This window comes from Etheostoma cragini, chromosome 7 (assembly GCF_013103735.1).
Source record: "Etheostoma cragini isolate CJK2018 chromosome 7, CSU_Ecrag_1.0, whole genome shotgun sequence".
NCBI lineage: Eukaryota > Metazoa > Chordata > Actinopteri > Perciformes > Percidae > Etheostoma > Etheostoma cragini.
Genome location: NC_048413.1, coordinates 17,806,571 through 17,834,132, shown reverse-complemented (window position 1 = coordinate 17,834,132; position 27,562 = coordinate 17,806,571). Strand labels below are relative to the sequence as shown.

At 39.3% G+C, this 27,562-nt stretch overlaps 2 protein-coding genes and 1 long non-coding RNA gene across 13 annotated transcripts in view; 2 read left to right on the top strand and 1 right to left on the bottom strand.

Annotated features, from left to right (window-relative positions):
• Positions 1–221: 221 nt before the first annotated feature.
• Positions 222–26,822, bottom strand: LOC117948260. The gene is made up of 4 exons (XR_004657404.1): positions 26,810–26,822; positions 24,669–24,672; positions 8,894–8,900; positions 222–624 (listed from the first exon to the last, which is right to left on the bottom strand). It is a non-coding gene; the product is annotated as an uncharacterized LOC117948260 (long non-coding RNA).
• On the top strand, positions 2,299–10,473 carry edn3b (endothelin 3b). Of its 2 annotated transcripts, none has more exons than XM_034877832.1 (4): positions 2,299–2,792; positions 2,935–3,148; positions 8,770–8,968; positions 9,112–10,473. In XM_034877832.1, the coding sequence occupies exons 1-3, from the start codon at positions 2,708–2,710 to the stop codon at positions 8,936–8,938; spliced, it is 468 nt and encodes a 155-aa protein (XP_034733723.1). In that variant the 5' UTR covers positions 2,299–2,707; the 3' UTR covers positions 8,939–8,968; positions 9,112–10,473. The 2 variants fall into 2 exon arrangements, with proteins under 2 accessions (XP_034733723.1, XP_034733722.1); XM_034877831.1 differs by having other exon boundaries at positions 2,302–2,792; positions 8,770–8,928.
• Positions 23,755–27,562, top strand: part of si:dkey-178k16.1 (band 4.1-like protein 1) — a 36,785-nt gene continuing 32,977 nt past the window's right edge. For 6 of the 10 annotated variants that reach the window (XM_034877818.1, XM_034877817.1, XM_034877816.1 and 3 more), the window contains exon 1: positions 23,755–24,055. The gene's annotated coding sequence lies outside the window, so the exon portion shown is untranslated. The remainder of the gene's footprint in view (positions 24,056–27,562) is intronic. The other 4 variants (XM_034877822.1, XM_034877820.1, XM_034877819.1 and 1 more) reach the window with 3 other exon arrangements.

The window sequence follows — 27,562 nt, the reverse complement described above, 5'->3', positions numbered from 1 at the left end:
CGCCTACCAAGAGCCTGGGTCTGACCGAGGTTTCTGCCTAAAAGGAAGTTTTTCCTCGCCACTGTCGCACTGTTGCTTGCTCTGGAGGAAACTACTGGAACTGTTGGGTCCTTGTAAATTCTGGAGTGTGGTCTATATGTATAGTGTCTTGAGATAACTCTTGTTATGAATTGATACTATAAATAAAATTGAATTGAATTGAATTGAATAACTTGGGTCTCACTGTCAGCAACCCCATACTGTCCCCATCCCCACACACACGTAACCTGGGAGTCATCTTCAACAGCAACCTCTCTTTTGAAAACAACATCAATAAAATAACCAGAACTGCCTTCTTTCACCTCAAAAACATTGCCCGTCTCTTTGCTGCCAAACATTTGATTCATGCCTTCATCACTTCCAGAATTGACTACTGCAACAGAATCCTCCATGGTTCACCTGCAAAAGCCATAAATAAGCTTCAATAAATCCAAAACTCGGCTGCCCGTCTCCTCACCCACACCCGTTCAGTGATCACATCACTCCCGTCCTTCAGAAGATCCACTGGCTCCCTGTTACCCAACACATCCAGTTTAAAGTCCTCCTCTTCACCCACAAAGCTCTCCATAATCAGGCTCCTTCCTACTTTCCTACTAGCTCCGGTCACAATAGACGAATTTAGGGGCCGTCTTAAAATTGTACCACCAACTTTGTTGGATTTTGCAAACAATGTTCCCGAGTTGGGGATGCGTTGTTGACAACTTACGTTTGATGTAGGCAACTTTGGTTCACCAAAAATATTTCAATGACAATAAACTGTTTATTGTTGACAAATACCACACAGACATAACATGTTTCAAATTGTTCATAAATAGTCCTACGTATAAAAAAAAAACACCTTAACCCTGTCTTTTCTGGTTTGTTGTCCAGCAGATAACACAAACAACCACCTGTCAATGTGCTGTTTATGTGCAAGCATAAGAAAACAGCAGCAAATCTTTGTTATTGTGGCCTCCATGTTTTCACACACCTACAGTTGGTAGCAGTCATGCCACAAGTTGTTATGCTAAATGCCAATATGTAGAACACAAAAGAACATGCATGTGAACACTGGCAGTCAGAAAAAAATCGTAATTACCGGGGCAGGCCCTGATAGTCCCAGGTGCATGAACGCACCATGAATTACTTGTTAACAGGTGAAGCACAGCTAGGGCAAAGGCTGTTTAATTGAAGTTTACTTGGCCGATTCCAGTCTACCTAGTATTGATTGTTAATGATGCATTGCATACTTGCATGGCTGAATGGGCTGTTTCACAAAGTAAGAGCTTTGTAACTTTTGGGATGAAGTCTGAGACACATTAGAGGTTGATGTCCGTATCTTCAGAAATGACAACCTATAAATCTGCATTTGTTACAAAACAGAGCCCTGATATTAATAAGTAATTTGTAATGTGTTTTTTTTGGCACAAACTTAAAGCTGTGAGAGGTTGTCTGAGAAATGTTGGAGGTGATTTGTTTTCATTAAATTCATGAATGAAAAACCTATTGAGGCGATAACTTCTAAATGCGCTTTTTTTTTTTTACACAATAAGTCACTGAAGATGATGCAGAAACTAAAAGCTAAAGGCTGTGAAAGTTCTGATGAGATGTCTGAGACATAGTACAGGTGGTTTGATGTCAATACATTCAGAACCTGGAAACCTATTAAAATGATAACCTTTAAATGTGTATTTAATAGCCAACAGATCAAGGATATTGATGCGTTATTTTCAAAGTATTATTTTTAAAACAGCTGTGAAAGTTGTGAGAAGATGTCTGAGACATATTACAGGTGGTTTGATGTCAATATAGTCAGAAATGAGAAACGTGTGGAATATACCATTTCTATTGGTAACTATACCTTTATCTCCTAATTATCTTTATTTATTTTAACTTATTCGCAAGTGTGAAATGTTGAATGGCTCTCCCTCTCTATAATGTAAGGGATTTGGGATTTCTATGTTGAACAGCAAAAAAGCTATTAAAGATTGAAACAGCTGGTAGCCATTGCATTTTAAGATTTGACAATGAGCTATTGAACGCAACATCCTCAAAAACCAACGAATGTCAAACATAAATCTAACTTTTTGTCTTTGCCTAATCCCATTTCCACACTGTGTTCACTTTTAATGTGGCGTGCTGTTAATTGTTGCTAAATAACCTCTTGAATTCTGTTAAAACAAGACAATTATGGGCCTAGTTTATTTGACATAGCCTATTATGCATCAGTAGGAACTCAAGTGGCCAGTAGTTCTTCTCTGCACACGTTGTATAGCTGCAATTGGCGTAGTGGGTGGTCTCGCAATCGTGGGCGTGTACCCAAGCCTTTCCAAAAACCTTTTACCTTTGGTTTGAGCTTTTAGACGGAGAAGTGACTTGGAGGAGCATCGTTGCTCCCATTTTGCTCCACAGCTCCCCTTCCCAAAGCACACTTTGTTGTGTGACTGGAGAGTAATTTATTATCTCACTGCAAAGTGGATGTTCACAGGTAACCTATGATTTATGCCATGAGGCGAACAGGCATATAAAAGGAACCGCGCGACAAACATCCACTGATCCGTTATTTGACATCTGGACTTCATGAGATGAGCTGCACATGGACATCTAGACTGACGTTAATGGATCACTCGGTGCTGGTGGGAGGTTAACTTGACAAGTGCGCTGCATCCTCATCGGGCTATGATTCATTATGGGAATATCTGACATGGCAAGGATACTGTCCATCCTCACCAAAATCATGCTTCTTAACATTTTTGCGTTCATTCTCTTTAAAGGTAGGCCTACGTTTGGTGTCGGCAATAAGGTGCAAAACACTTTTATATTGGATTTCTCCAAGATGTATTCATTCATGTAGGCCCATTCGTTCATGTATTAGCCTATTACTTATTTATATTTATAACATGTTTCTTGTACTAGGTGTCTTGACGTCCGACGACTCGGTCACATCCGAGGTCAACCCCGGGAGTCTTCCAGTCTCCAGCCGGGCGTCTGGCTCCGGGAGAGCCACGGATACACTGTCTGAGGCAGCGGAGGCTAAGTCCAGACCCAAACGCTGTACCTGTTATTCTTACAAGGATAAAGAATGCGTGTACTACTGCCACTTGGATATCATCTGGATCAACACTCCCGAGTAAGACTGCTTTTTTAGCTACTAAACATCCTATAATTCTCCCATAATCCACGTGGACGTGATTGTGCAAGCATGTTTCTTTGGCAGAGGTGTTTAAGACGGGTATTAAGAGTACTTAAAAAGCAGATTGACATGTGGTTGATTTGTGAAGTGTTGCAAGTAAAGCATGGTAAATTCTTCCCTGGGGCGACAGACGCAATCATGGTTCAAGTACTGACAAGCCCCTGCCCAACAAAAACTAATTTCGCACTGCGAGGTCACAGAACGGCAGAGGTTATTATAACAACTTTATTTTGCCTGCAGTTACTTCTTTTTCACTTTCTCATCCTCTCAGTAAAACCCTTGAGCCAAAATCTCAAGGGTTATTATGTCCATATAATCGAATTACTGTTTAAGAGATGGTTAATATCTATGGTACTGGGTTTCAGGTTCAGGTTAAAAAATAATTGATATTGTAAAAAAAGATGAAATTGACTCAAAGTAAGAACAAGAAAAAGAGCAGAAGAAGAAAAGGACAGTCTGTACTTTTTTTGGCCAAACTGAATCAAATGATGGGCATTATATACAAGTAACAGCTGTTTATTTATCAAGATGGTTGTGGCACCATGATCCAAAGAATATTACTTTTAATAGCGTTGAATTAGTATTCACATTTAATATGACAAGCTCTATGTAAGCCATATGAACGTTGTGAGGCTGAGTGGACAGTGATCAGAGACATCTGTTGTGCAAACCTAATCTACATGGGTTGGTGAGGTCATCTGTGTAAATTTGTTCAAAATTTGATTATTTTGTCCAGCCTTTAGCTTTAGTCTGCCTTTTAACCGAACAAAATTAATTCATAAAAACTGTCAACCTAAAATTTAGATGAATTAACAGTTCCTTTAGCGAGAGGCAGAACTCGCCTGTGGCATAAACATCTTGCGCTGTCTTGTATGGACAAACACCAAGGAAGGCAGCATATTTAAGGTTGATAATTCCGGGGTTTGGTCCTGAGACCACCAACACAGTCATGTTTTGATTAACAAAAGCCACTTCCCCGTCCTGGCCAGAGGTATGCCAACTGCACATCATGGGTTATGTTGGCTCAGCAGGTGATATGGAACCATGAAAAGTGAACATTACCGTTTGGCATCATTACAGGGAGTAGCAGTTTTCAACATGTGTGCTTACACAAACTGTGTTTAACATGTGGCCTAGCACATTAGTATCACATTAGTAGTATACCATGAAATATAATTTTCACACCTTGTTTCATTTGTTTTGCCACCTTCTAACTGCAAATTAAAATTTTTGGCAAGACAGTAGGAAAGAATTCCTTCTTCCTCTTTCTTAATGTGCCAAGACTGCTTGTGCCAACTTTATTACTTCTTAGCAAGTTTGGACAAATTGACATAATCAAGGGTCAAAGACTGAGTGAAATATTGACAGAAACCACAACATTAATATAAATGTTGTAGGTGTGTTTTCAAATATGTGCGCACATTGTGGTGAGCACTGCATTCCTGAATGCTTTGGCTCTTTAAAGCTAACGTTTAATTAAGTCATAGCATGGAAAGTGGAAGAGAGGGTATCACCTTTCTCCCATAGTAAAGCACCTCAAATGCTTCAGTGGAGCGACTCATTATTGGCTCCCTAGAGTGTGCTTAACCTTCCAAATGTCAGTTTGTACATATTCATTCTTCTTTTTTGACCTCTCCCCATAAGTACAATTATAATTAAAGTGATTTTACTCAGCTTTCCATATTGCTTAAAAGACAGGTTTCAAAGAAAAAAGCTTTTCTTCTATCGTCCACCAGCTGATGTTAGCATTTCCAGACCCTACTGTGATACATGAAGACACTTCAGACTGAAGAGTTAGGACTCAGGACTTGCTTGAAGATTGCTTACCTGATTTCCCACCTGTCCAGACGAGCAGAGGCATGGGCCGCAGCAGAGTGGGGAAGGAATTCGCCCCTTTGCGACTCGTTTGTCCACTTCACCCAGACTTTCACACAGATTATCCAACATCTCACTCCGGGCAGAGAAACGACCCGGGCTCTGGTGAGCCTTCGTCAGGGAAAACGAAGAGTGGCTGACTGTGCAATTGACTTTTGTAAGCTGGTGGCAGAGAGCGGGTGGAATCAGGCTGCGCTACAGGATGCCTTCCTGTACGGTCTGTCCCGTGTGCTGAATGATCAGATGACGGCGTTGGATCTTCCAGGGCTCCTTAACGGACTCATCGCCCTAGCTATCAAGACTGACAAGCGGTGCTTCAAACGTGAAAAAGAGAGGTTTGACTCCAAAGGTTCTCCCCTGGCTGATCAGAGAATGGTCGTCTCAAGTATGGGGCGCTCCTTGCCACCGCCGTTTACGCCAGACTTTGCTTCACTTCCAGCTTCCACGGGTGAGGAGCCTATGCAACTATGTAGAACCCGGTTAACCCCTGATGAAAGACAGAGTAGAATCTGGGAAGGAACTTGTATTTTTTTTGCGGCCAGCTGGGTCATTCATCAGTCAGTGCCCGATAAGATGGAGGGGCTCGCCAGTGAGGAAAAGGTTCCTGGTGGGCCATGCTGCAGTTTCTGGCGTTCCCGCTCACCCCATGTTCACTGTAACTGTCTTCCTCTGGGGTCTCCAGTACTCAGGCAGTGATGCTGGATTCTGGGGCTAATGTTAGCCTCATGGACTTTTCCCTCGCAATCGGCGTCTGGATGGCCAGATGCTCTGGCGGGTAACTCATCAGTCAACCTTGCTGACCCGTCGCCTGGCTGCAACACAGCTGTCCCTTTACAAGGAGACAGCTCCTTGATGGATCACGGCAAGGTCTTTGCCTTGGTTGAAAGACTTTTCTCTTAAAAATAATATGCACAAATCTCGCTGGGATACTCTGATTGGTTTTAAAACAGATTAACCTTAATGTTTGGCCTTTATAGCTTCTAAAGCCACAAACACCTTTTTGTATTTTTGTATTTCACAAATTACATCTCAGATTGTCAATAATAGATGTGGGGCAAAAGGACAAGATGCAAACCATTAACAGTGGTATCCAGATGGGAAGATTAGGATTAGAAAAGTATACCATCATGGACTCTCTTACTTTTGATATAATCTAAGTTACATTTCAAGTTTATGATTCCCTTTCAGAGACTTTCTGGCTGCCTTTATTTTTTCAATACCAATACACAATGGTCACTTAACAAAAAACTAGGGCTGGGAAACGATTAAAAGTTTTAATCACAATTAATTGCACGATTTCACTGATTAATCACAATTAATCACATTGTTATATGCAAAATGGAATATTGAATTGAAAAGTAGTGTAGTTAGTGCAACTTTATTTTACATGTTCTGCCATATGAACAAAAGTGCCATAACATTTGTTCTGCAAACACTTAACAGCATTTTGTTTATACAGTAGCAGCCAGGGCATTAATGTTATCCTGTTTGTTATAATTACAAATAAGAAACTGCCCTCAAAATCTTGAGCTACAATCAAAACATTAAAACAGGTCATTTCTGAGGTAACAGGAGAAACAGGGAGTAGCATAACCAGTCTATGTTCAGTGCCAAATTTCCTTTGGAGAATCTCACTCAAAAAGAACCAGAAAACACATTCAGTCAGGTTTGTAGATTCCTAAAACTTGACGTTTTTTTACTCCTCTGCACTAAGCCAGTTGCTAAGGCACACAACATTATTTAATTTTTCAGATGATAACAAAGCTGTCTTCTTCTGTACAATATGAGTTTGAGGTTGCAGGTTTGGCTAAGTACTTCAGTGCACAGGAGACCAGCCTGCTCTGTCGGCCTGAATGTTCGGACCACCACTCTAATGGACAGGACTCTGCTCTGGATCGAGACACACTATCAAAAGCACACTAGCAATTTTCAGATATGCAATGTTGGCATTTTCCTTGCGTGTCTCCAGGTCTTTTCTGAATGTAGACTTGAACTTGGCCACATAGGCAGGGTTATCATCTGAGCTCTCCATCACCTGACTGAGATGGCAGAAAGCAGGCAGAGCCGCAGAGCAGGAAACATACTTTTCTCCTCCCAAAAGTTCAGTCAAATACCTGCAACAGAAAATCAACTCCACTTTAGTCAAAATAAATTGCATTCACTTATCACAAAAAATATCCTCTGCATATTCATGCGGCAATTTTACACACACGTATTTAGTATTTCTTTCTTATATGCAATCAGCCAGGATAGTGAGAAATATTATGTAAAACAAACTTGCAAGGGTCCAGTAGTGTTTCCAACCTCTGTAGTTTGTCCGTTTCAGCTGCTGTTGGCATGACAATCTTGGTGTTTTTGAAAAGTACAACCTCAGAGGCTGTTTGTTTCTGCGGATGCTTTTTATCATGTCCAGAGTTGAATTCCATCAGGTTGGAACATCCTGCATAAGCAACTCTTTCTTCTGTCCATGTTCTTCTGTTGTTGCTCTAACTCTGCAGCACTTGCTAGACTGTGTATAAAGTGCCCCACAACTTTTCTGCACTTTGCAAGGACACTGTCAAACGCACTGTTAAGCAGAGATACTGGGACAGAGCGCTGGAGACCGTGCGCCAAGCAGGGGACATGATCAAAAGGCAGATGTCTCTCAGCAGCGAGCATATTTCGTATCTATTCGTACAATCTGTGCTAACTACGTTGACTTTATTTGACACATTCCACTGCTGTGCAACTTCAGTAAAGTGTCCCGCGCATGTTTCAGCATAATGTCTCTCTGTTTTCATTCCAGTCAGAGCATGTGAATGCATCAATTCATTAATATAAAGCACTGTAACTCCAAGATAATTATGGTTATCCAGTAAGTCCAGTAGTCCCCAGTAAGAGCAACAGCGGGTGCATGTTGTAGAGTTGTCGCTTTTGCAGTCCTCTCCTTTTCATACAACTCGTGTGTTTTTCTTGTGATGGTACGTCTTGAGGGAATCTCATACCTGCCGTTATTTGTTGCGGTTCTCAGAATGTTTCTCAGACCAATTTTTGCTTCCCAATACTGATTCGATACTTCCGATACAGAGTATTGGTCCAATACCACTGTGTCGTATATTTTATTATGTAACAACTATATACTACTATCCCTGTATGGATCTGATATAATGTGATGCGATTTGTTGTCGGTCTGGTTCAGAGTTAAACTCTTTGTGAAACATGAACAATCACAAACAACAAAGACTGTAGAACTTTCTTTTATTATCCAGTTTGACAGTCAGTCATAACAGAAAAAGAACATAAATAAACTACTTTAATGTTGATATTCTTTAGGGCTTTATTATGTGGTATCGGATCGTGCATAAACTCAGTAGTCCTACTTCCCTATACCAATACCAGCATTTTAGGTAGCATCAGAGGCAATACCAATAGTGGTATCGGTATCAAAACATTTCAAATTGAGACACATGCATCATGTACTTGTTTTTCATTGAAATCTAAACAGATGTCTCACTCTATGGTGTGAAAAATGAGTATATATGACTGCCGGCCTGAGGGCTACTAGAAGATATGTCTACGCTTGAGTACTCTCTAAAGCTAACAATATTTATTATCTGTTGTTTTTTTCTGTCCATAAGAATGTGGTTTATCTTACAATGTATTATTATTGAAAACAAGGGCATCTGTTTGTTTTACCTGCTCAGACGCACTGTGCCCTATGGAATGTCGAGCTACAGAGGACCTCAGCGCATCAGACGTGCTGTCAGTGGACAAGCAAATGAATGCGAGGGGGCAAAGACTCGACGCTGCATTTGTGCCATACTTGACGCAGACCCTGAGTGCATTGATTTTTGCCTGTCATGGTCAGTGTGACATTCATTGGATCCTTCTTAGTCCTATTATGTATATTTACATCACCAGATCTAGCTAATTATAATTGAAGAGTGAAATGAATTAACCACAATAAACAAGTTTTCTAATAATGAACAGATCACTGGGTTAGCCCTTTAATTGTGCGACTCTAATGTGAAATGTTCTCTTTAAAGTCCCCTGCAGACATTGCCAATTGGGAGTCTCCACAGAGTCCCTGGTCCTGGATGACAACTTGGAATGGACCCTTCCCTACTCTTCGCCCCTTCCATTCTTCCTTCTACGTTCTTACCTCCACAGGCACACTCACATTAAAGGGGAAAAAAACTTTAGAGTTTGACACAGACATTCCTCAGAATCAAAACTATTGGAGCAAGTTCCATCAAGCCGAGTGATTTCAAGAACTCTTCAGTAAATTCAATACAGATACCTGGAGGCTATCTCCCTTTTGTGTCCTCCTGAGAGCAGCATGAGGGTTACTTCCACCATGAGATACCTGTTATAGCCATTGTCCTTGCTTCTGTCAAGCTTGATTAGACAAACCCTTTGCATTCACACCTGGTTTTGTTCAGGACCACACTTGACTCTTTCTTTTACAAGAATGACATAAGCTTTTATCAACCTATAAGGGACAACAAAGACATTTCTATGACAATCTTGGTAATCAAAAGCGCCACAAGCAGCTATGTAAAATAGGAGCAAGGCATGCTATTGTGATATCTTGCCTTTAAAAATATCAAAATAGGAAAAAAAGGGGAAAGCTTTTGGCCACCAATGTTATCGGGCATATTATTGAGCTTTGGTTTATGAGACTATTCACAGTTGGTCTGGAAGGCATTAACACCCTGACACTTTGCATATTTTGTTCATGTCATTTCTTTCAGCCATATTGTATAATTTGCGCTCTTTGCAACTGAACTATGTTGTGCCTTTTCCTCACCACTACTGCTAAACTCTGTTTTACTCTGTAAACCTGTATGACAACTTTAACTGAACTGAAAATATTGAACTATCCATAACACTGGGTGACATGTTCCCTCATCACGATGAACATGGACCCTGTAGTTTATTTTGAGTCAATCCCACATACATTGTCCTCAGTGGTGAAAAAGGTATTTCAGTCCTTTACTCAATTAAAAGTACTAAAAATACTGGTACAAGTTAAAGTTGCGCATTAAAAATGTTACATAAGTAAAAGTATGTAAGTATAACAATGAAATGTACTTAAAGTATTAAAAGTAAAGTACTCAATGCAGATGAATAGCCCCTGTGACTGTTAAATATTATGTCATTGGAATATTATCCCTCATGCTTTGATGTAAAAGCGGAAGTTACCACTAGTATCATTGTAGTTGTTGAGGTGGAGCTAATCTGTAAAAAGAATTTTAAGACTGCTGACTATGATTATTCTCATTATGGATTCATTAGCTAATTATTTTCTCAATTGATTGTTGTTAAGACAATATTAATTAATTAATAAATGTCTATATGTGTAAATACTGTTGGATAGTTAATTTGTAACAAAACATATTTTATGAGTTCTTAATAGGTTTTTGTGCAACATTGAGGGTTAGGATGATACAGTATATAATACTACTGTAGTACTGTTAAAATTAAAGAACATATTTAGGCTACAAAATAAATTGCATCAAATGTTAGCGTATACGCAACTTCTGGGCTTGAAAAGTGAAGCCAAAGCAGAAGTCCCTCAAAAAGTCCCTCCTACAAAAAGATGTCCAAATGTAAAGACGTCAATGAGAAAATAGGATCGACTGATGTACATTTCCAGGATAATTGCCTGGGGACATCCAGTGGTTCTCACCTTCCGCTCTCAGTGCATTGCAGTTCCCGCAAACTCTGTTTGCTTCTGGAAACTACAACAGACTTTGGAATAACACTGAAAAAGGCACGTTCTAAAGAAAATTTGGATAGTGCAAGAAAGCAGACCTCCTTGGTTCTTTTGGGGAATGATTGTAAACATTTACAAGGAATATGGTTACGGCATTTACTATCATACTGGGACGTTTTGGGACAAATTGGAGAACATTGCTATGGATGAAGTACACACAGCGATACACTGGTAAGAGCAATTTAAATAGCTCAGTTTACTGAATTGTGTGAACAGCTAACTTCATTTACTATTGTGTGTGGAGTTTTCTTTTGCTGGGACTAATGTTTCACCAAAACTAGTTCCTTCCCGAGACCATTTTGCAGAGTCATTGTCTCTGCATCTGGAGCTTAGAGCTTAAGATAATTGTGATTGGTTTTAAAGAAATGCAAACCACCCAGAGCTATTTTTCTGCTATCCTCTAATCTACAAATGTGTTGAAACTCTACTCCACTGCTCTGTAGAGATAGGTCCGGCAATGCGTGACTGAGGAGAAAATTACCCTACTTCTCACTTGATTTCTTACTTAGCAAACATGCTCCCAATGAGTTTATAGTCTCAACCGTTAGTTTCAAGTCTTCTTCAACACAGCATGTTCCTTTTGTAAATTATGGTTCATTAATTTTAAAATAGATGAAATGCAAGCCAACGTGCAAGCCGTCCTGTCAATCAAAATAAAGGCATAGCAATGTGTGTCCTTGGCACTGCGTACATAAAGTTTTGGGGGTGCTGTCCATGTTTTTGTCTAAACTGTGAGCCTCTCTGAGTGTGAAGTGAGTGTTTTCACTTCAAGAGAGTTGATTGGAACATTTTGGTCAACTAAAAATGTTTTGTCCAGCGTTCAGTAGCTAACTATCTAAGCTAGTTAGCTAGTGCTAGCATTAGCTGGCAGCTTAAGAGAACATTTGTCAATTTTTTGTGTAATCCTGTGTATGCAGATGAATTTTGCCAGTACCAGGATGTCAGATTTTACCAGCCACTAAAAACTCCGCCAGTATGACTCGCTTCAGCTGGTTGAATATCCGCAACTTAGCCTTAGCGTTTACCTTAGTGCAGTACAATTACAACAATAGATGACACTGGCTCGGCTGTGTCAATCTCCCCAGCTGCACCCTCCCAGCCTAAAGCCATAATGTCCGGTTTAAAAAACAACTAGATGGCAACGGCAAAATAGTCAAAATCCAGGCTTCAAAACGGTAGTCTACAAACCAGTGCGTTACGCCACTGTGCTATGTCCATTACTTTTTACAATCTATTGTCCAATTAACTATGTCTATGACAACATGTGGCTAATGTATTTAATCAATTTGTCAGCACCCTAGTCACCTGTTGGAGGACTTCTCTGGGTCATCCTCCTTGAAGTGAAAGGCTCTCACAAAACATTAAGGTGACTGCCTCTCTTCACAGTTAAGGTGTGGTGGTGTGTTGTATTCTCTGTGAGTCTTGCACTGAATGTACTGAATATGACATGTATGATATGCACAATATAATGATAATAATATTATAACAATATTTTCAGGAATCTACTTTCTTCCATTGTGTTATGACATATCAACAGTGTAAAGATGCATATATTGCAAAGATATTGTAAAGGATATTTGTTAGCTGTTTAGTTATGGAATGTTACGAAAGTTGCACAGAACAACAACCTATTATACGCTGTAAATTGTCACATTTTAGCACTGTTGCAGCAACGTAATTATACAGAGTACAGGGAACGTCATGCAGAGGATGTTGAACAGATGTGAAATACCATAGAATACCCTATGTGTACCATTTCAACAGTGTAGTAGCAATGTACTGATGGTTTCGCTGTAACTTACAGTTACAGTTACAGTAATGTCATCATAACTTCACAAATAATGAGGACCACAATGGAAATAAGTGGACTTTATTGTGTTTTTATCCTCGATTGTATTGGATGTCTTTTCCTGTGTAAGGAATTCTTAATGCAATTAAGTGAATCAAATCAAATTAATACGTAACAATGAATATGTTGCAGGGACTTTGTTTGTGGGGCTAGGCCTGGACAATACTCTTCTTTGAGTAACGTTTGTTAAAGAACTACAGTGTCTGGCTGTTTCAGGGAAGCTTTTGTAAAAGATCAAACAGTTTACATTTCGGACAAATTTTTACGGATTTTCATTAAGAAATGAATGGGCTTAGGCCGGAGGATGGAAAGAATTAAGACAACCTATCTGGACTTATCTTCCTTTTATTCAGAAGGCCTAAGTCTAAACTGGTCAAATTCCATGAAGCTATGCTACTAATGAAGTTGAAATGAGCGATTGTGTTTCATGCTTTCGGAGTCACATGTGCCCTCCCTCTGACCAATAATTAAATTCTTCCAATTTTTTCTCTCCTGGGCTTGCCCATACTCTGTATATCTGTGCAGTTTGTCAAATAGTTGCTTTGACTGCTGCGGAGCAAACAATATTCTCATATTTATCCTATTAAAATGTTTCTAACTGGTATACTTTTCCACTGATAGCAGAAACAGTTCTCTGTCTATTTATGTATTTTAGTCAGAGTTGTGTCTCATTGCACCAAACTGTTGTATCAAATAATGTGGTGTACTGTAGTAAACAAAAATGCACAATGAAAACATTAAGTACACTAAGTATTTGTTAGTGCCTTTGGATTACTCGTCCACGTGGTTACAGTGGACACCACACTGAGAGTATTTCCATGAAAATAGAGTTTAATGTGGACAGACATTTCAAGACAACAAACTCAAGTTTGGCACATCCTTTCAAGTGTACCCTGAAGCGTATGCATGGAGAACAGTTCCTCTCTATTGCCAAGAATGCATCACCACTTAATAAAAACATTCATAGTTGCTAAACAGTTTAATAAAAGTAGCCCCCTGCAAAGAGAATTCAAGTTGATTTTGTTGCCTTTTCGAGCATGTGCCAGCTTGGCTCAAAAGTGGACATCAAACATGTCTTTCCATTCTGACTCTATTCTGACATGGCGGTTCACATTATACACCTTTTACACCATCTTGTCAGAAACTATATCGTAAGACTCTATGTTGTGTTTCTAGTTTATTTCAGGTCAACCCCACATATGTTGTCCTCATTTGTTCATATTGTCCTCAGTATTTCAAGTTGTGCATTGAAAATGTTACATAAGTAAAAGTATGCAAGTGTAATTGGGAAAATGTACTTGAAGCATTAAAAGTATAGTACTCAATGCAGATGAATGGACCCTGTGACTATTATATTATGTCATGTGTCAGAAGGGAATCTATGAACATTTTTTAGGACTGCAATTTATGATTATTTCCATTATAGATTAATTGGCTAATTAATTTCTCGAGTGATTGATATTTATTGATTTTTAATTATCAATGAAAAAATGTCTTTTGTATATTTTGGGTAGTTAATTTCTAACAAAACATCATATTTTATGAGTTCTTTATATGTTTTCTGTGCAAAAATGAGGGTTAAGATGATATGGAATATGATACTTCTGTTAAAATCAAAGAACATATTTAGGTTACTAAATAAATTGCTTTAAATGTTAATGTGTGAACTGTATGCAGTTAAACATGCTCTCAATTCACAATGCTACCTTTGGTGTAATTCCATATTTTTCTTTCTAAGCCACAGATAAGGAATCCAAAAAACGCTGTGCAAAAGTATGCAACTGATATTTATTGGAACAGAGATGGGCTGTGGTTGTGATGGTTTTCCAAATGGTAAGTTAATCATCTGATAACAAAGTTATTTTGAGATTTAAAAAAATTGCGCTTTCATGATAACATCATTTTGTTGTTATCTGGAGATGACAAAATATTTTCTTGTGATAATGAGTTCATGTATGTGTATAGAGAAATAGTCTTTTTGTTTATACATGAGAAGCATAAAATGATCCCTTATTACAAGAAAGCAACTTTGTTATCTGTAGATCGCAAGATATTTTTACGTAAATATTGTGGCAGGATTGTTTATTTTTTTTTAAGACTTGCGAAGAACTCACTTTTCTGTCTTTGTTTTAGTTCTATATAAATTATAGGCTACATTCATTATTTTTTCGTAAACAAGAAAATCACAGACATTCACTGAGCTGCATTTCTGCTATGCCAACATCACCACCTTCCTCTTTATTAGACAGAACGTGAGACCAACCAGACCCTCTGAGGCCCTAATACCACCGATAATCCTGGAATGTCGCGAGTCTGTCCTAAATAAGTCTACCCTGGAGTCTCAGTATAAACCTTCTGCAGTGAGCACCAATAATATCGCTCAGAGAGAAAAGCCTCATTCCCACAGTTTACCCTGGGAAATATTTATTTGCAGACATGCTGACCATGCGCCGGCAGGTTCAGGGCCCCTACCACGGCTTACCGTTTGTTGTTTGTATTCTGTTTCATTAAATAGGTAGACCTTTTGTGCCAAGCAGGGAAATCCTTTGCTGGTTACTGACAATATCCAGTGCTTCAGCCACACAAGCACATTCAGACACAATGATGTCAGGTTGATATTTTGCATGGTGTGTATTCTGTTTTTGTGTTGGGGTATTAAACATGTCTTTTTTACCATAATCCCTTCTAATTGTATTGTGTTATTCTTGCATTATTTTCTTGATTTAGTCCATGAAACAAATGCTGATTATAAAATAATTCTGTATTTAACCCTAACCCTACATTTAGAGAGCCATCTCTATCATAATATTGTCAGCTTGCTGTTTTCATAACTCATAACTTTACTGTTTTGGCCCAATAGCTTTGTGAATGTAGCTGTTTTCAGGGAAATAACTTTAAAAGTCTATTCTACACTTCCTGCACTAAACAGAGCTAAAAGAGAATTAATAATAAACTTACATTTGCTCAGTGGCCAGTAAAACAACTCCAAATGAAAGATAATGTTGCCCTGTATCTTCTGGATGTGTGAATGGGAAACCGTTTGCTAAACTGTTTGTCATATTGTATGAACTTACGAAGTGATAGTAAGGCAGCATTTTAGGATTTTATAGGTTGTAAACATTTAAAGAATTGACCACACCCTGCACCTGGCATTTGCATTACACTATCACAGTACATTGTGCCTAGGAAGCCCAACTTCCTGCCTGCTTTAAGTATGAGGTTTGTTTCATAAAAGTTCAAGATAAATGTGTTGCCGCCTTAAGGCATGAATCTGTAGAGCTCTTCGCGACAAAGATAAATCACAAAGGGCAAAGTCTTTCAAAACATTTAAGTTGTTGAGCAGCCCAGACTCTCACCTCAAGCAGCAGAGTAACATGCAAATACTGGTTCAATCAGGTGCGGTATGTGAGGAGTGTCACTGTTTCAGGTGTAGTTTAACCCCAGTGATCTCAACATAAAAAAAGTGTTGAAAAGCTAATTTAATTAACTCTGTGTGACTTTTAACTGTTTCTGAAACTATGTAAGTTTTCATCTGATGATCATAACTAACCTTTGACAGCAAGATTGTCAGTGAAAGGAATGCTATTTTTGAAAAGTTTTTATTAATGCCTTTACCTTTTTCCTGCAAAGTCACAAAATGATTTACGGCAGGCAGAAAGGCTCCATAGTAACATTTTAATGGGTCTGAGATTCCAGTGTAAAACCGGAAAAGCCCCTTAGTGAGCATCCAGCCAGGTAAAGGGTAGCAAAAGATTTCTTCACATAGGCTTAATTGGTAATTTTATTTTATTTAAGAAGATATCTGTTGTAGTTATGACTGATACTAGGGCAGGGCCATCACAAAAAAGGAAATTAAACGAATAACTAAAAGCCAAAAGAGAAAGAAAGACAGGCAAAACCCGAGTCAATCTCGGCCAGTCTTTCAACAGATTTTTCAACAGGGTTTTCAAATGATTCAAGGTATTTAATATTTGGATTTCATTCATGAAATAACTTTACAATGCAATGTGGTTGTATACCGTCAACAATAAATGATGTCCTTCTCTTATTTAGCGCCTGCTTTTTATTTCTTTTCAGTCCATGTTTGTGTTGGCCTAGTATTTTCTTTTCCCTTGTCCCTCTTTACCTGTGCATAGCATCCTTAGGTTTCATCAAATGTGCTATCAATCTAAGTTATTACGTTGGTTGCCACAACAAACTCTTAATTCTTTAGCTTGGGATACAGTGACAGTGATACCCTGTTTAGCTTACGATACTACATCAAAAGTATACTAGGCTAAGTTACAAAATGCAACAATGCATCTGTAACTTATTCTCTTATTGTACATGACAGATTTTCTGTCTGAGCAAAACATTTGTTGCAACTATATGACCTCTCGGTAACGCTAACTCAGTAACACAGTGGTCCACAGTGTGTTTTTAATTGACGGTTGTTACTGTCACAGGAAATCAAATGTAATCAAACCACATAAAATCAACCCTGATAAAGCAGAGTAGCTGTTTTCAAGTGTTAAAGCTTCAATTCGTGACATTTTGATATTAATGAACACCTGTTACACCTTGGTTATTCAACCAATTATCAAATGAGTTGCTACAAAGCTGATTAAGACTGTCAGCTCCACAAAACTCTCTGTATTTCTCAGTATGGCTATGTTCAGAAGAATGGTTTGTCCTCTGACCTTGCAGAAGATAATTTACCTCTTCTGAACAATCCACAAAAGTGTTAAGTCAAACATAAAACACAGACGCAAGGACACTCAGGGAATCAGGATAGCTTGTCAGATTTTCACCAGGGTGACTGCTGCAACGATCAAGAGAAGAGTGGTTGGATGTCCGGGGTTGATAAACTGTAGTCGATTGGAGATGGCAGGCAGGTGTGAGCGGCAGGAGCATGTGATTATGGATGAGACTCAGGTGCGTGTAGTCAGCTGGCTTCAGCAGGAGGGAGAGTGAAGGAAAAAAACACACTAAAAAAACACAGCATGGACAAAACAGGGAAGGCCGACAGAAAACTAAAAAAAAAAATAATACTCAAGGCCAGCCGGATCCCAACCGTAACTAAACATGTCTCAAGAGTTTGCTTTACTTTGAACCACTGCACTAAAATTTTGTTGCATAGCCAATATTTCTGAGAACTGCTTCACATCTGTGTTGCATGGAGTCCACCAACTTCTGGCACCGGTGAACAGGTATTCCAGCCTAGGACGATTGAACTACATTCCACAATTCCTGTGAATTACTTGGTTTTGTCTCAGAAACAGCATTTTTGATGTCACCCCACAAGAGTTCTATGGGATTGAGGTCCGGAGATTGGGCTGGTCACTCCACAACATCAATCTTGTTCATCTGGAACCAAGACTCACTTACTGCTGTTTTTTGGATCATTGTCTTGATAAAAGGCCCATTTCAAAGGCATTTCCTCTTCAGCATAAGGCGACATGTATTCAAGTATTTTGATGCATTGGAAGTGATCCATGATCCCTGGTATGCGAGAAATAGGCCCAACACCACAGCATAAGAAACCTCCCCGTAACATGATTTTTTGCACCCCCAGTCTTTACTGTCTTCAGTGTACTGTGGCATGAATTCAGTGCATGGGGGTCATCGGACAAACTGTCAGCGGTCCAATGTGTCCTTTGCTGAGTTCAATGATACCTCACATAAGACACTACGTCATACAGTTCCTCAACCGTGGCCAAAGCATAGGGGACAAGGAAAACCTATATCAATAAAAAGGATGTCTCTGTTAAGTTCATTGTTACTTCATATAAACCTCTACCTTAAACGGTTCACAAGCTATGAATGGGGGCAATAGAAGGGGCGTGACTACAGCACAGGGGGCAGGTCCAACCAGCACCAATCAAAAAGAAAGGTTATGTCTAATTTTTGTGGCCAGTAGGAAGCGCTATGACTTTGAGCCAATATCAGCAGTATATGTCGTCAGGGTTGGACTCTTATGAATCCTGGAAAGTTTTGAGCCAATTCGAAAATGTACAATGTACACTCAAGTTACAGCCACTTCCCGTTTTGATAGCAAAACATACAAAATGGCCGCCCCACCACGGCCATGCCCTATGATGAAAAGTTTGACATATGACACCACGTTTTGTTAGTCTATGTTAAAAGTTTTGCAGGTGCTCAATGTTTTAAGTTTTGTAGGGGGCGCTGGAGAGCGGTTTTTGTGCACCCATTCCCGAAACCCTTAAAATACTTAAATTTTCACCAGACTTGATGCAACTGCCAGTTTTGGTGAGTTTTTGAGTATGTTAAGCTCCTCCAAAAGGCGAAGAATACTAATTCCTTCAGTTTCAATTGGGCCTTCGCCGCTGTCGGCACTTTGGCCTTAATTAAAAACTCTCAGAGCTTAAAGTGTAAACATGTTTATAGTTGCAGCAAAAAAGTAATGTTTGTACTTGTAAAATTGGATGATGATTACATTCTAATTTATCTGAATAGGCTTGTCTGACACAGCCTTATGTGTTGATATGCCCACAGCAAAGTGAGCAGTGTTGTGTTTCAGTGCATGTTGTAGCACCACACCTCCTGCAAATACAAAAGTGTGAAGATTCCTAAATAATTTAATACAATGAATTATTGATTTGTTGGCCTTTGGGCTTGATTAAGGTTTTGCTGTACTTCTACAACATAACAGGACTATTCACAATTTTGAGTAAATGACGCCAAAAGCTTGAAACCTAAAAGCACCAGAAAAGCAGGTAAGATATAAATCCAAGTTTACTTAACACAATCATCTGACAAATGTTTATTAATCATACATTTTTCCTATAACATATAAAAAGTCATCACATGCAGCCTGAGGTTAATTTGCACACCCAAACCCAAGCAGTTTCTACATACCGCAGACCACCCAATGTTAAAAGTACAAAGGCAAAATGGCAACATCCAAGATTAGTTTTATTAGGGCATTGACATTAGCATTTTAAGGTGGAGCAGGCAGCTACAAAGTTACAGCACTATAAAAAGGTTCAAAAAATGGAACTACTCAACTACTGTACAAGTACATACAAGTGCTACTACTAGTTACCATATGGTCACAACCACATTGTTGGACTGATTGACATACATCCCTGAAGCTACACTGTTAGCAATAGTGTCTTTCTTGTAACATGACACACCAATTATGCTCAGTGTTAAGTGTGAAATGCCTGAAGGCAAGGTTGGCAAGGTGGAGGCAAGGCGTCCACTTGATAGGAATGCTAAAAAAAAAAAAAAAAAAAAAAAAAAGCATTCTCACTCACTCCCATTCAAGGTCACAGAAAATAGGAGAAAAAGAAGACACTTAGACAGTGTCTGAAAACATGCCTTATATACGTAAGCCTTAAATTACCTTTTATAGTCCCAATATATCAGTCGCAGCATTCACTTATGAAACACATATAGCCCATTTCATGCCTTTTAGCTGATTAATTAAGCATTGATGACCCAACACAAAGCAACTGGTCACCTCCTGACTCCTTCAAGGAGCAAATGAAGAATGCAATTGAGTATACAGATCACAAACGTAATGAGAGAGTACAAGTGGACACATAACTTTGGCTCTGAGCAGAATACTTGTTTGGCGGAGCACTTACTCCTACTTGCATTGCTTTAGTGCACATTACCTAAATATGTTCTCAATCAATCATTGCTTCTAAATTTACGGTCTGTCACGGAGTTACATGTTGGAATTCCTATTTTTCCACATTTCTGTCTAGTTATCCATCAAATTCTCACTTGACTTGGCATAGAGCAACAGTTCAGCTCCATCTGTGTCGAGGTTTTGTTCAGTGAAACGATGCAGGAACAGAAGATGTTTCTATCAAGCTTAAGCATGACCCTATATTCCATTTCCAAATCCTTATGTGGGGCGTCAAGGAGAGCCAGTGGTGAGTGGTGGGTGCAGTGCGCTCTGCAGAGCGTGACTAGTGACTTGGTGATTATGACCAAGTGGTGAGGAATCTTCCAGAGTCCGACAAACAATTTGAGGCTGAATCCAGTGCTAGTAATCAGCATTGAGTGAGCACGGGAACAGGTAGGCAAACAGTGTGAGCATGAGTAAGCAAGGCAGGCTGCAACAAGAGAGAACACAGAACACTTAAGCTATACAAGCCACAACACCAGAAACACAGGGAGCCAGGCGTGCCACTATACCGCTCTGGTACACTTTACAATCCAGTGACAACATGGGGACGTGTGGCTCACAGAGCCAGCCTTAACTACTGCAGCAGGATGATTAGACAATGAGCTTCACCTGGCCTACACTGCCAGTTTAGCCACGCCAAAGCACAAGAGGTGCAAAAAAACATGAGAAGAAACCAACAAGGCACACAAAACAAAGATAAAAACTGACTGCCATGATGACATCATGACACATTCTCATCAATAAGAATAGCATAGTTTCTGTTTTCATCCATTCAGCTCAGTTTAGCTAAACTTCTTGAGAGCTGACATCTTTCATTATGCATGCCACAAGTTCTAGGAAGCCACACAAGCCAGGAAAAAGTACCTAGAATGATTTGTTATTTTACCCTGTCAGTCGCTCACTACTTTCACCTGATCCCGCTGGCCTTTGGCTCCAGCTTTATCACTATCATATTTCTTTTGGTGCCAGGGCCTTCAGGTAAAATGTCTGCTTGAGGCTCTGAGTGGATTTTGGTAATTTTTCCCAAAGTTTGCACTGTTATTAGTGAAGGCATGAATTAATTCAACATGCATTGAAGTCACACAGCAAGTTTCCATCATGTTTGTTGTCTCCAAACTGCAAAAACAATGGTCTCTGTAGAGTTTAAACCTCTCAAACAATGCATGCTGGAAAGTCGGCAAATAATTATGTTTCTTCAGAAGTTTAGTTCAATGAGATACTGTAAATCAACTCTCAGTACATTAATTCAAATCATAATTTCAGAACAAAAGTCTTCAAGTCAAAATAATTCACGTTTATAAAGCGGAATTGTCTTAAAATTAAATCCAGCAAATGCAAGTTGACTGAACTTTAAATTATTTCAACTAATGGTGCAACGCCTGCATGCTAGTTCAGGCAGTAAACTCGAACTGCACCACTGTATACACACCTTACATGATTTACTCTCTATATCATTCACCAGACACACCTCATCTGTTTGGCGGTTAACTGCAAAATGTTCCAATCTCTGCTTGTCAATGCTCCTGCTGCCCTGCATCCACATTGCTTCCTGCTCTTTAAGCCCTACCACCACCCCAACATCTACCTGCAGGCAGGGAAGCTACTTTATCATCACTCCCTGATATATCATATAAACCCAATCTGCGGGGAGTAACCAGGTTGGAGTCTGGTTGCCAAGCACAAAACATTTCAAACACGAGTTGTCTGACTGAAATGTATTTATTACATTAAATTAAAAACATTTTGAAAGATTCCACTGAATTTCTGTATGATGTTTTACAAGGGAGATTTCTCTAACGCCCATCTCTTCTCATTGTCTATAAAGGTAAATTTTGTTGTGCTAAGGTGTAAAGAGATTTATGGCCCTGCTCAATCTCAGTTTGAAGAAGTGTTAACTGCAAAAGTAATACATATGAAACAGAGGTTGAAAGAACATAGTGTTGACATTCCCAGCAGATGTGTGTAATTAGTTAAAAATGCAAGTGCAAAGCAATTGAAATGCTGACTGAAAAATGGCATGTGCTTGATGTTAGGGTGAAGCATGTGCAGGCTTCACAGAACATGAATCATATCAGTAAAATGTCCTCATGGTTGTGATAATGGCATATCAGCCCCACCATGTGGAGAAATCTCTTTACAACTACTTGTGATTGTGATTTGGCTTCTTTTGTTCACAAGTTAATACAAAACACATATCCTAAAAGACTTTAGTAAAGATATCTGGTCATGTTTTCAGTTTATGAAATAGTTAACCTATAATTCAATACCAGAATAATAAATAAAGACATGTAGGATTAATTTACACTTTAAACATCTTCACCATATGGCAGTGGAGTCATCTGGCTGTTCAATTTAGCATATTCTGTAAGCAACTGAAGAAGACCCACTGAAGCGTGATGGGAATTTATTTTCCTGTATGCATATCTGCATTTGAAAAGTACACTTGTGCATAAAAGCCAAAGAGGGCGTTCGGCACAGAAGGTTCCTATGACTCACCAATGCAAAACTTCACTCACTTAGGCTTTACTCCACACACCGCTCCCTATGCAGGAAACAGTATAACCATTTATACTTAATTTTGTGACTTAAAGGAAAATGTTTCTGAATGTAAAATATGTCAGGGGATATCTTGTTAGATGGGTGATAACATAGGCTATGAGTTGACTAAATGAGCTCTTTTCTGGCAAAATGGAACATAAAGCAGACTTTTATCATCTATGATAAAAGTCGGCTTTAGCCTACTGATCACACATATTATAATGTAGGCTACATCCCTTTAACAATATGCTTTATTCCTATTGGTCAAGGCAGGTCAAAAGTGTAATTGTACAATCTAAATCCATCCCCGTGTCAACATATATCAATAACACTTTCAATTAGTTTATGCAAAGCCAAGAGCATTGATTTGGAAATAGTTATGCCAAATACACATTTCATTGGACGTTTAATTGACAGGAGCATAAGTGGCCTTTGAGGGCGCTCTGACACGGGGAGGCTGCAGTGCTGTAGCCCTTCCACTTTGCTAAAAGCTCTGGAGCAGCAGCCAAGTAGGTGTCATCCCCTTTTTACTTCAGAGGTGGGGTGGATCTATTGGATTTGAACATACGGTTAGACATTGAATTGACAAATTAAGAATCCTTTTTACAAATGCAGAAACCTCATTCAAAAAACTGTTATTAAATCTAGTATGTTCAAATGATCAGATTATGTCTTAAATAAATGACAAAGTCCTAATTACATAGCACTCTATGTGCTTTAGAGTATGTTTTATAGATTTTTCTATGAATATATATATATATATTTTTTTTTTATATTTATTTTATTTATTTTTTTTATATTTTTTTTATTTATTTTTTTCACGAGGGATGACAAAATCCCGCAGCACTGTGTTTTAGGCTACGGTGGGAAAAGATGACCCGAAAAATCAGTAAAGCAAGTGGTAAGGCAGGCGCTGCATGTCATAAGCGGAGCGGTCATGTCACGCACAACGTTAGGAGTTCCCTCGCATACGGTGAAAACGCCCCTCTACTCTCTTCCTAGCGCTTTCCGTCCGTGAGCATCTCTGCCGGCTTGTGCCTGTCTGCTGTCCCAGCCTGCAGGGCTACACCTCCCGTGGCAGAGGAAAGGCGCTACGGGGCGGTGGCGTCCGTCTTCCAGTTTTCTGCGATCTCAATGATCACAATCTGGATTGAAGCTTGACACCCGGACCTGACAGGACAGGTAGGCTCTGCGTTGTAGCCTATTTGTGTGTCTGATACGGTGAACAGGTGCATGCTGCATTTGCCGGCTGTTGGACATTGTATGCAAGGCACGGGGAACATCTTACCGGTGACAAGCTTGAATACAAACCGTGCTCTGCATGCTCTGCAAGGACACCGCTTTGTGCTTCATGGACGGATGGGGAGGGTGTTGCCACAGAGCTTTAATCCGACCAATATGGTCGGCGGGCTGGTTTAATTAACTGCATGACATAGAACCACGGCATCCTTTATTCCGTGCAAATCAAGGCCCAGTGGGCAGAAAGAGTCAGCAGGTGCACCTTTCTCATCGTCTGACTAAATCACATATCGCCTGATCAGCCCTGTTTCTGCACACATCCAACCCACATACGATTGTTCAGAGCTATTCTTGGACATGCCAGTGTGTGTAAGGATTGTTCTGTGTGGAGCTATAGGCTAACAGCTGATGCTCGAGATAATGAGCTAATTGAATAGGCTACGGTGTGTTGTCGCGGGTGTGGCAGAGGGGGCAGGCGTGGGCGCCTCGGCAATCGGAAGATCTCGAAAATCCGATGTGAATTGCAATGTGAGAAAGTGGACTATTAAACTGAAACTGCTCTGAAAATAGAATTAGACGAGTATTTGTTTGGTCAGTGTATTTTTTTTAATTTTTTTTTAAAGAAACAACATTTGATCTAAATAGATAAAATAAAGGGACACACTAGTTCTTGGTCCAGCTTGTCAGATTGTTTTCCTTGGCCTATAGGCTGCTGTGATTGTTTAGATTTTTTTGAATAAAGGGGTTAATGAGGAAATGGGTCTTAAATACCACTTTGAGCAACCCTGCAATGGGTTTGAAATATTCTAAATTTTAAAATCTGCACCTCCAGATTGTATTTTAGAAGTAAACCACATAGGATGTGTTTCTCTCTGAATAGTATTCTCAAAATGCCACGTGATCCTCTGTCCTACATATTGGACAATGTATTCCTAAAATGACAATTTGAATTAAAAATAGGAATTGGGTAAACTATAAACAAAAGATTTTGACAGTTGTAGCAGATACAGCCATCTGCAAAAGACAACAACACTATAAAGCATTATTCTTTTTGGGACAGTAGAAGTTTAGCAAAGAATGAGACAACAAGTGAAGAAGTGAATAATTTTGTTTTTCAGCAAGTTTTATTTCAACACTTCCTGACAAGTTAGGTGGTAAAAGTTACCATTATCAGTAATGCATCATTCTGTTCACCCTCATCCTACTCACACAGACTGTCAGTCCTTGTGTTCTTACAGACTCTGTAGTTGTGGAGGCAGAGTCAAGGAGGGGGGAATATGATGTAAAATCCGTCCATCTGTTCATCTGTCCCTTTATGCATCTTCCACTCTCATGTCCTTTCTTTCACCTGCACCACTTGCAGCCTCCTTGGTGCACATTACAATAGTGCAACTCTACACAGTGGTGCCCCTTTGTTCCACCCCTTTGCTCATTCACATTAAAGGCCAAGTCAGCTTTGTGTAGATGCATGTTGTGTTAAACACCTACGGGAAAAAAAAACGTAATCACTGTTTTCTAGGCTTTTCAAGGTGGTTCAAGGAGTCTGAGTGCAGGTAATGCAATAATGCAATTACATACATTTTCCACAGAGCAATTTGTTTTTTTCTATGACAGGTAAGATGACATTCAAGCAAACTATTCAGTTAAATAAGGAAGGGACTAGCAAGGTTATACAGTATGTACACATGGCGTTCACAGGCGGTGACTCCATTACTTTCCGGTCGATGTGTAATCTCTCAGCAATCTGTCATCGACGCAAGTACCATAAGGATAAAGGTTAGGTCACAGGTTGCACTGTGGCAGGATGCATTTCTGTGCAAGTAAAGTCAGCGTGCTTGCTTGTTTAAGGTTGCACACTTTGATACAATTCTCCCCCTTTAGTCCTATTTAAACTCATCCTGTGATCGATTTGTAATAGCTCATCGAAGCGAGGCCAGTAGTCTGTTCACAGCCAAATTGGAATTCTCCACAAGATAAACCCACATCGCTTAGGAGTGAGAGGAGCTTTCAAAGGCATATTAAAGATAACTGCATGTGATGCAATGTGTTGTAGGATGCAAGGCCTAACTCAACAAGACATTTTCTGAAAATAAAATGAATCAATGAATGAATGACTGATTGAATGAAGGTTATCAGATAAGTAGATGTGTACGAATGTAACCTCCCCAATTGTTAAACAATGTAGAAAAACCCTGTTAAATTAAAAAAGTTTATAATTACTTTGCAGCTTCAGCAGTTAACATAAACTTTCCCTCCTCCTGCTTGTTTTTCCAAATACCATTAATGGTTTTAAAATTATGAGCACATGTGGTGGCTCGATTATTCTCCATTTACAAGCCCCACATTTGAAGATTTATAGCGAAATATCACATTACATAGCCTAAATATATACTATGTTGTGATCATGTACAGTGTAGTAGAGGTCACTTGAATAAGCTCTCTCATGATAGACAATCCATCCCACGATTTTTATATTGACAGCTATTTTAGCATATTTGATTTGAACAGTCTGACCAGATTTGTGAGCAGCAAATGATCCTCCTCAAAGGGTGTCAGACTAAACATGTTTAATAATAATCTGACATAATCTGACCCTCCACTGACATACACATTTTTTTTACCGACCCTTTGTTTTCATGGCAAACCATTTTTTGCAGACTAGAAGCTAGCATCCTATTGTTGGTCATCGTCTTCCACCCACCACCACCATTCTTCAGTGCACCCACCTCTACTTGAACTGTCACATTCTTCAGTGCCACGATGTGATTCTTCACATCATCTTCTATGTTACCAGTGTGTATTTAATCTAGCAAAGTCATTCCTAAAGGCTGTTCTCTCTTTTGTCTTTTTCTGTCTTATTGTGATAAGCTTGACGGACAATGTTAGGCTAGGGTTCCCATGGTAACTGCATTTTAAATTGGCACGTCTGATGTCTTGGTGTTAACCATCCTTAGTGGTGACACTCTTTGGTCAAAAAAGATGTAACTGTGGCGCATGCAGGCACAGTCTGGTGCCCGTCATTGTGCTAAAGAGGGAAGCTATGTTTTGTTTTCTCTTTTTGATTTTGCAAGTAAAGGCCTGTAGAAGTACACCTTTAAATTATTAAATGCATTGTATTATGTTTTTCTTAATTAACACACAGGGAGTGGACACAATAACAGCAATACCTTTTTGATGTTTTGTAATCAGTGAAGCTTATAATGTTGAGATTCTGTCGAGGCCGAGGAGGTTCTGATTCCACTCTGTGGTTCAGTTTTAACATCGTGTCTCAAAATCAGTGTCACCCACACAAGTGTCTGTACACATATTGTTCTAAAAATAATTCTGTTTTCTGATAGCAAAAAAGGTTAGCAGTCTGTGTATTCCAATCATGTTCTAAGAACTCCAAATTTCTTTTGACCTGTAATGTTCTCATACCGTGCCATGACCCCTTTACTGTAGCAAGTAAGT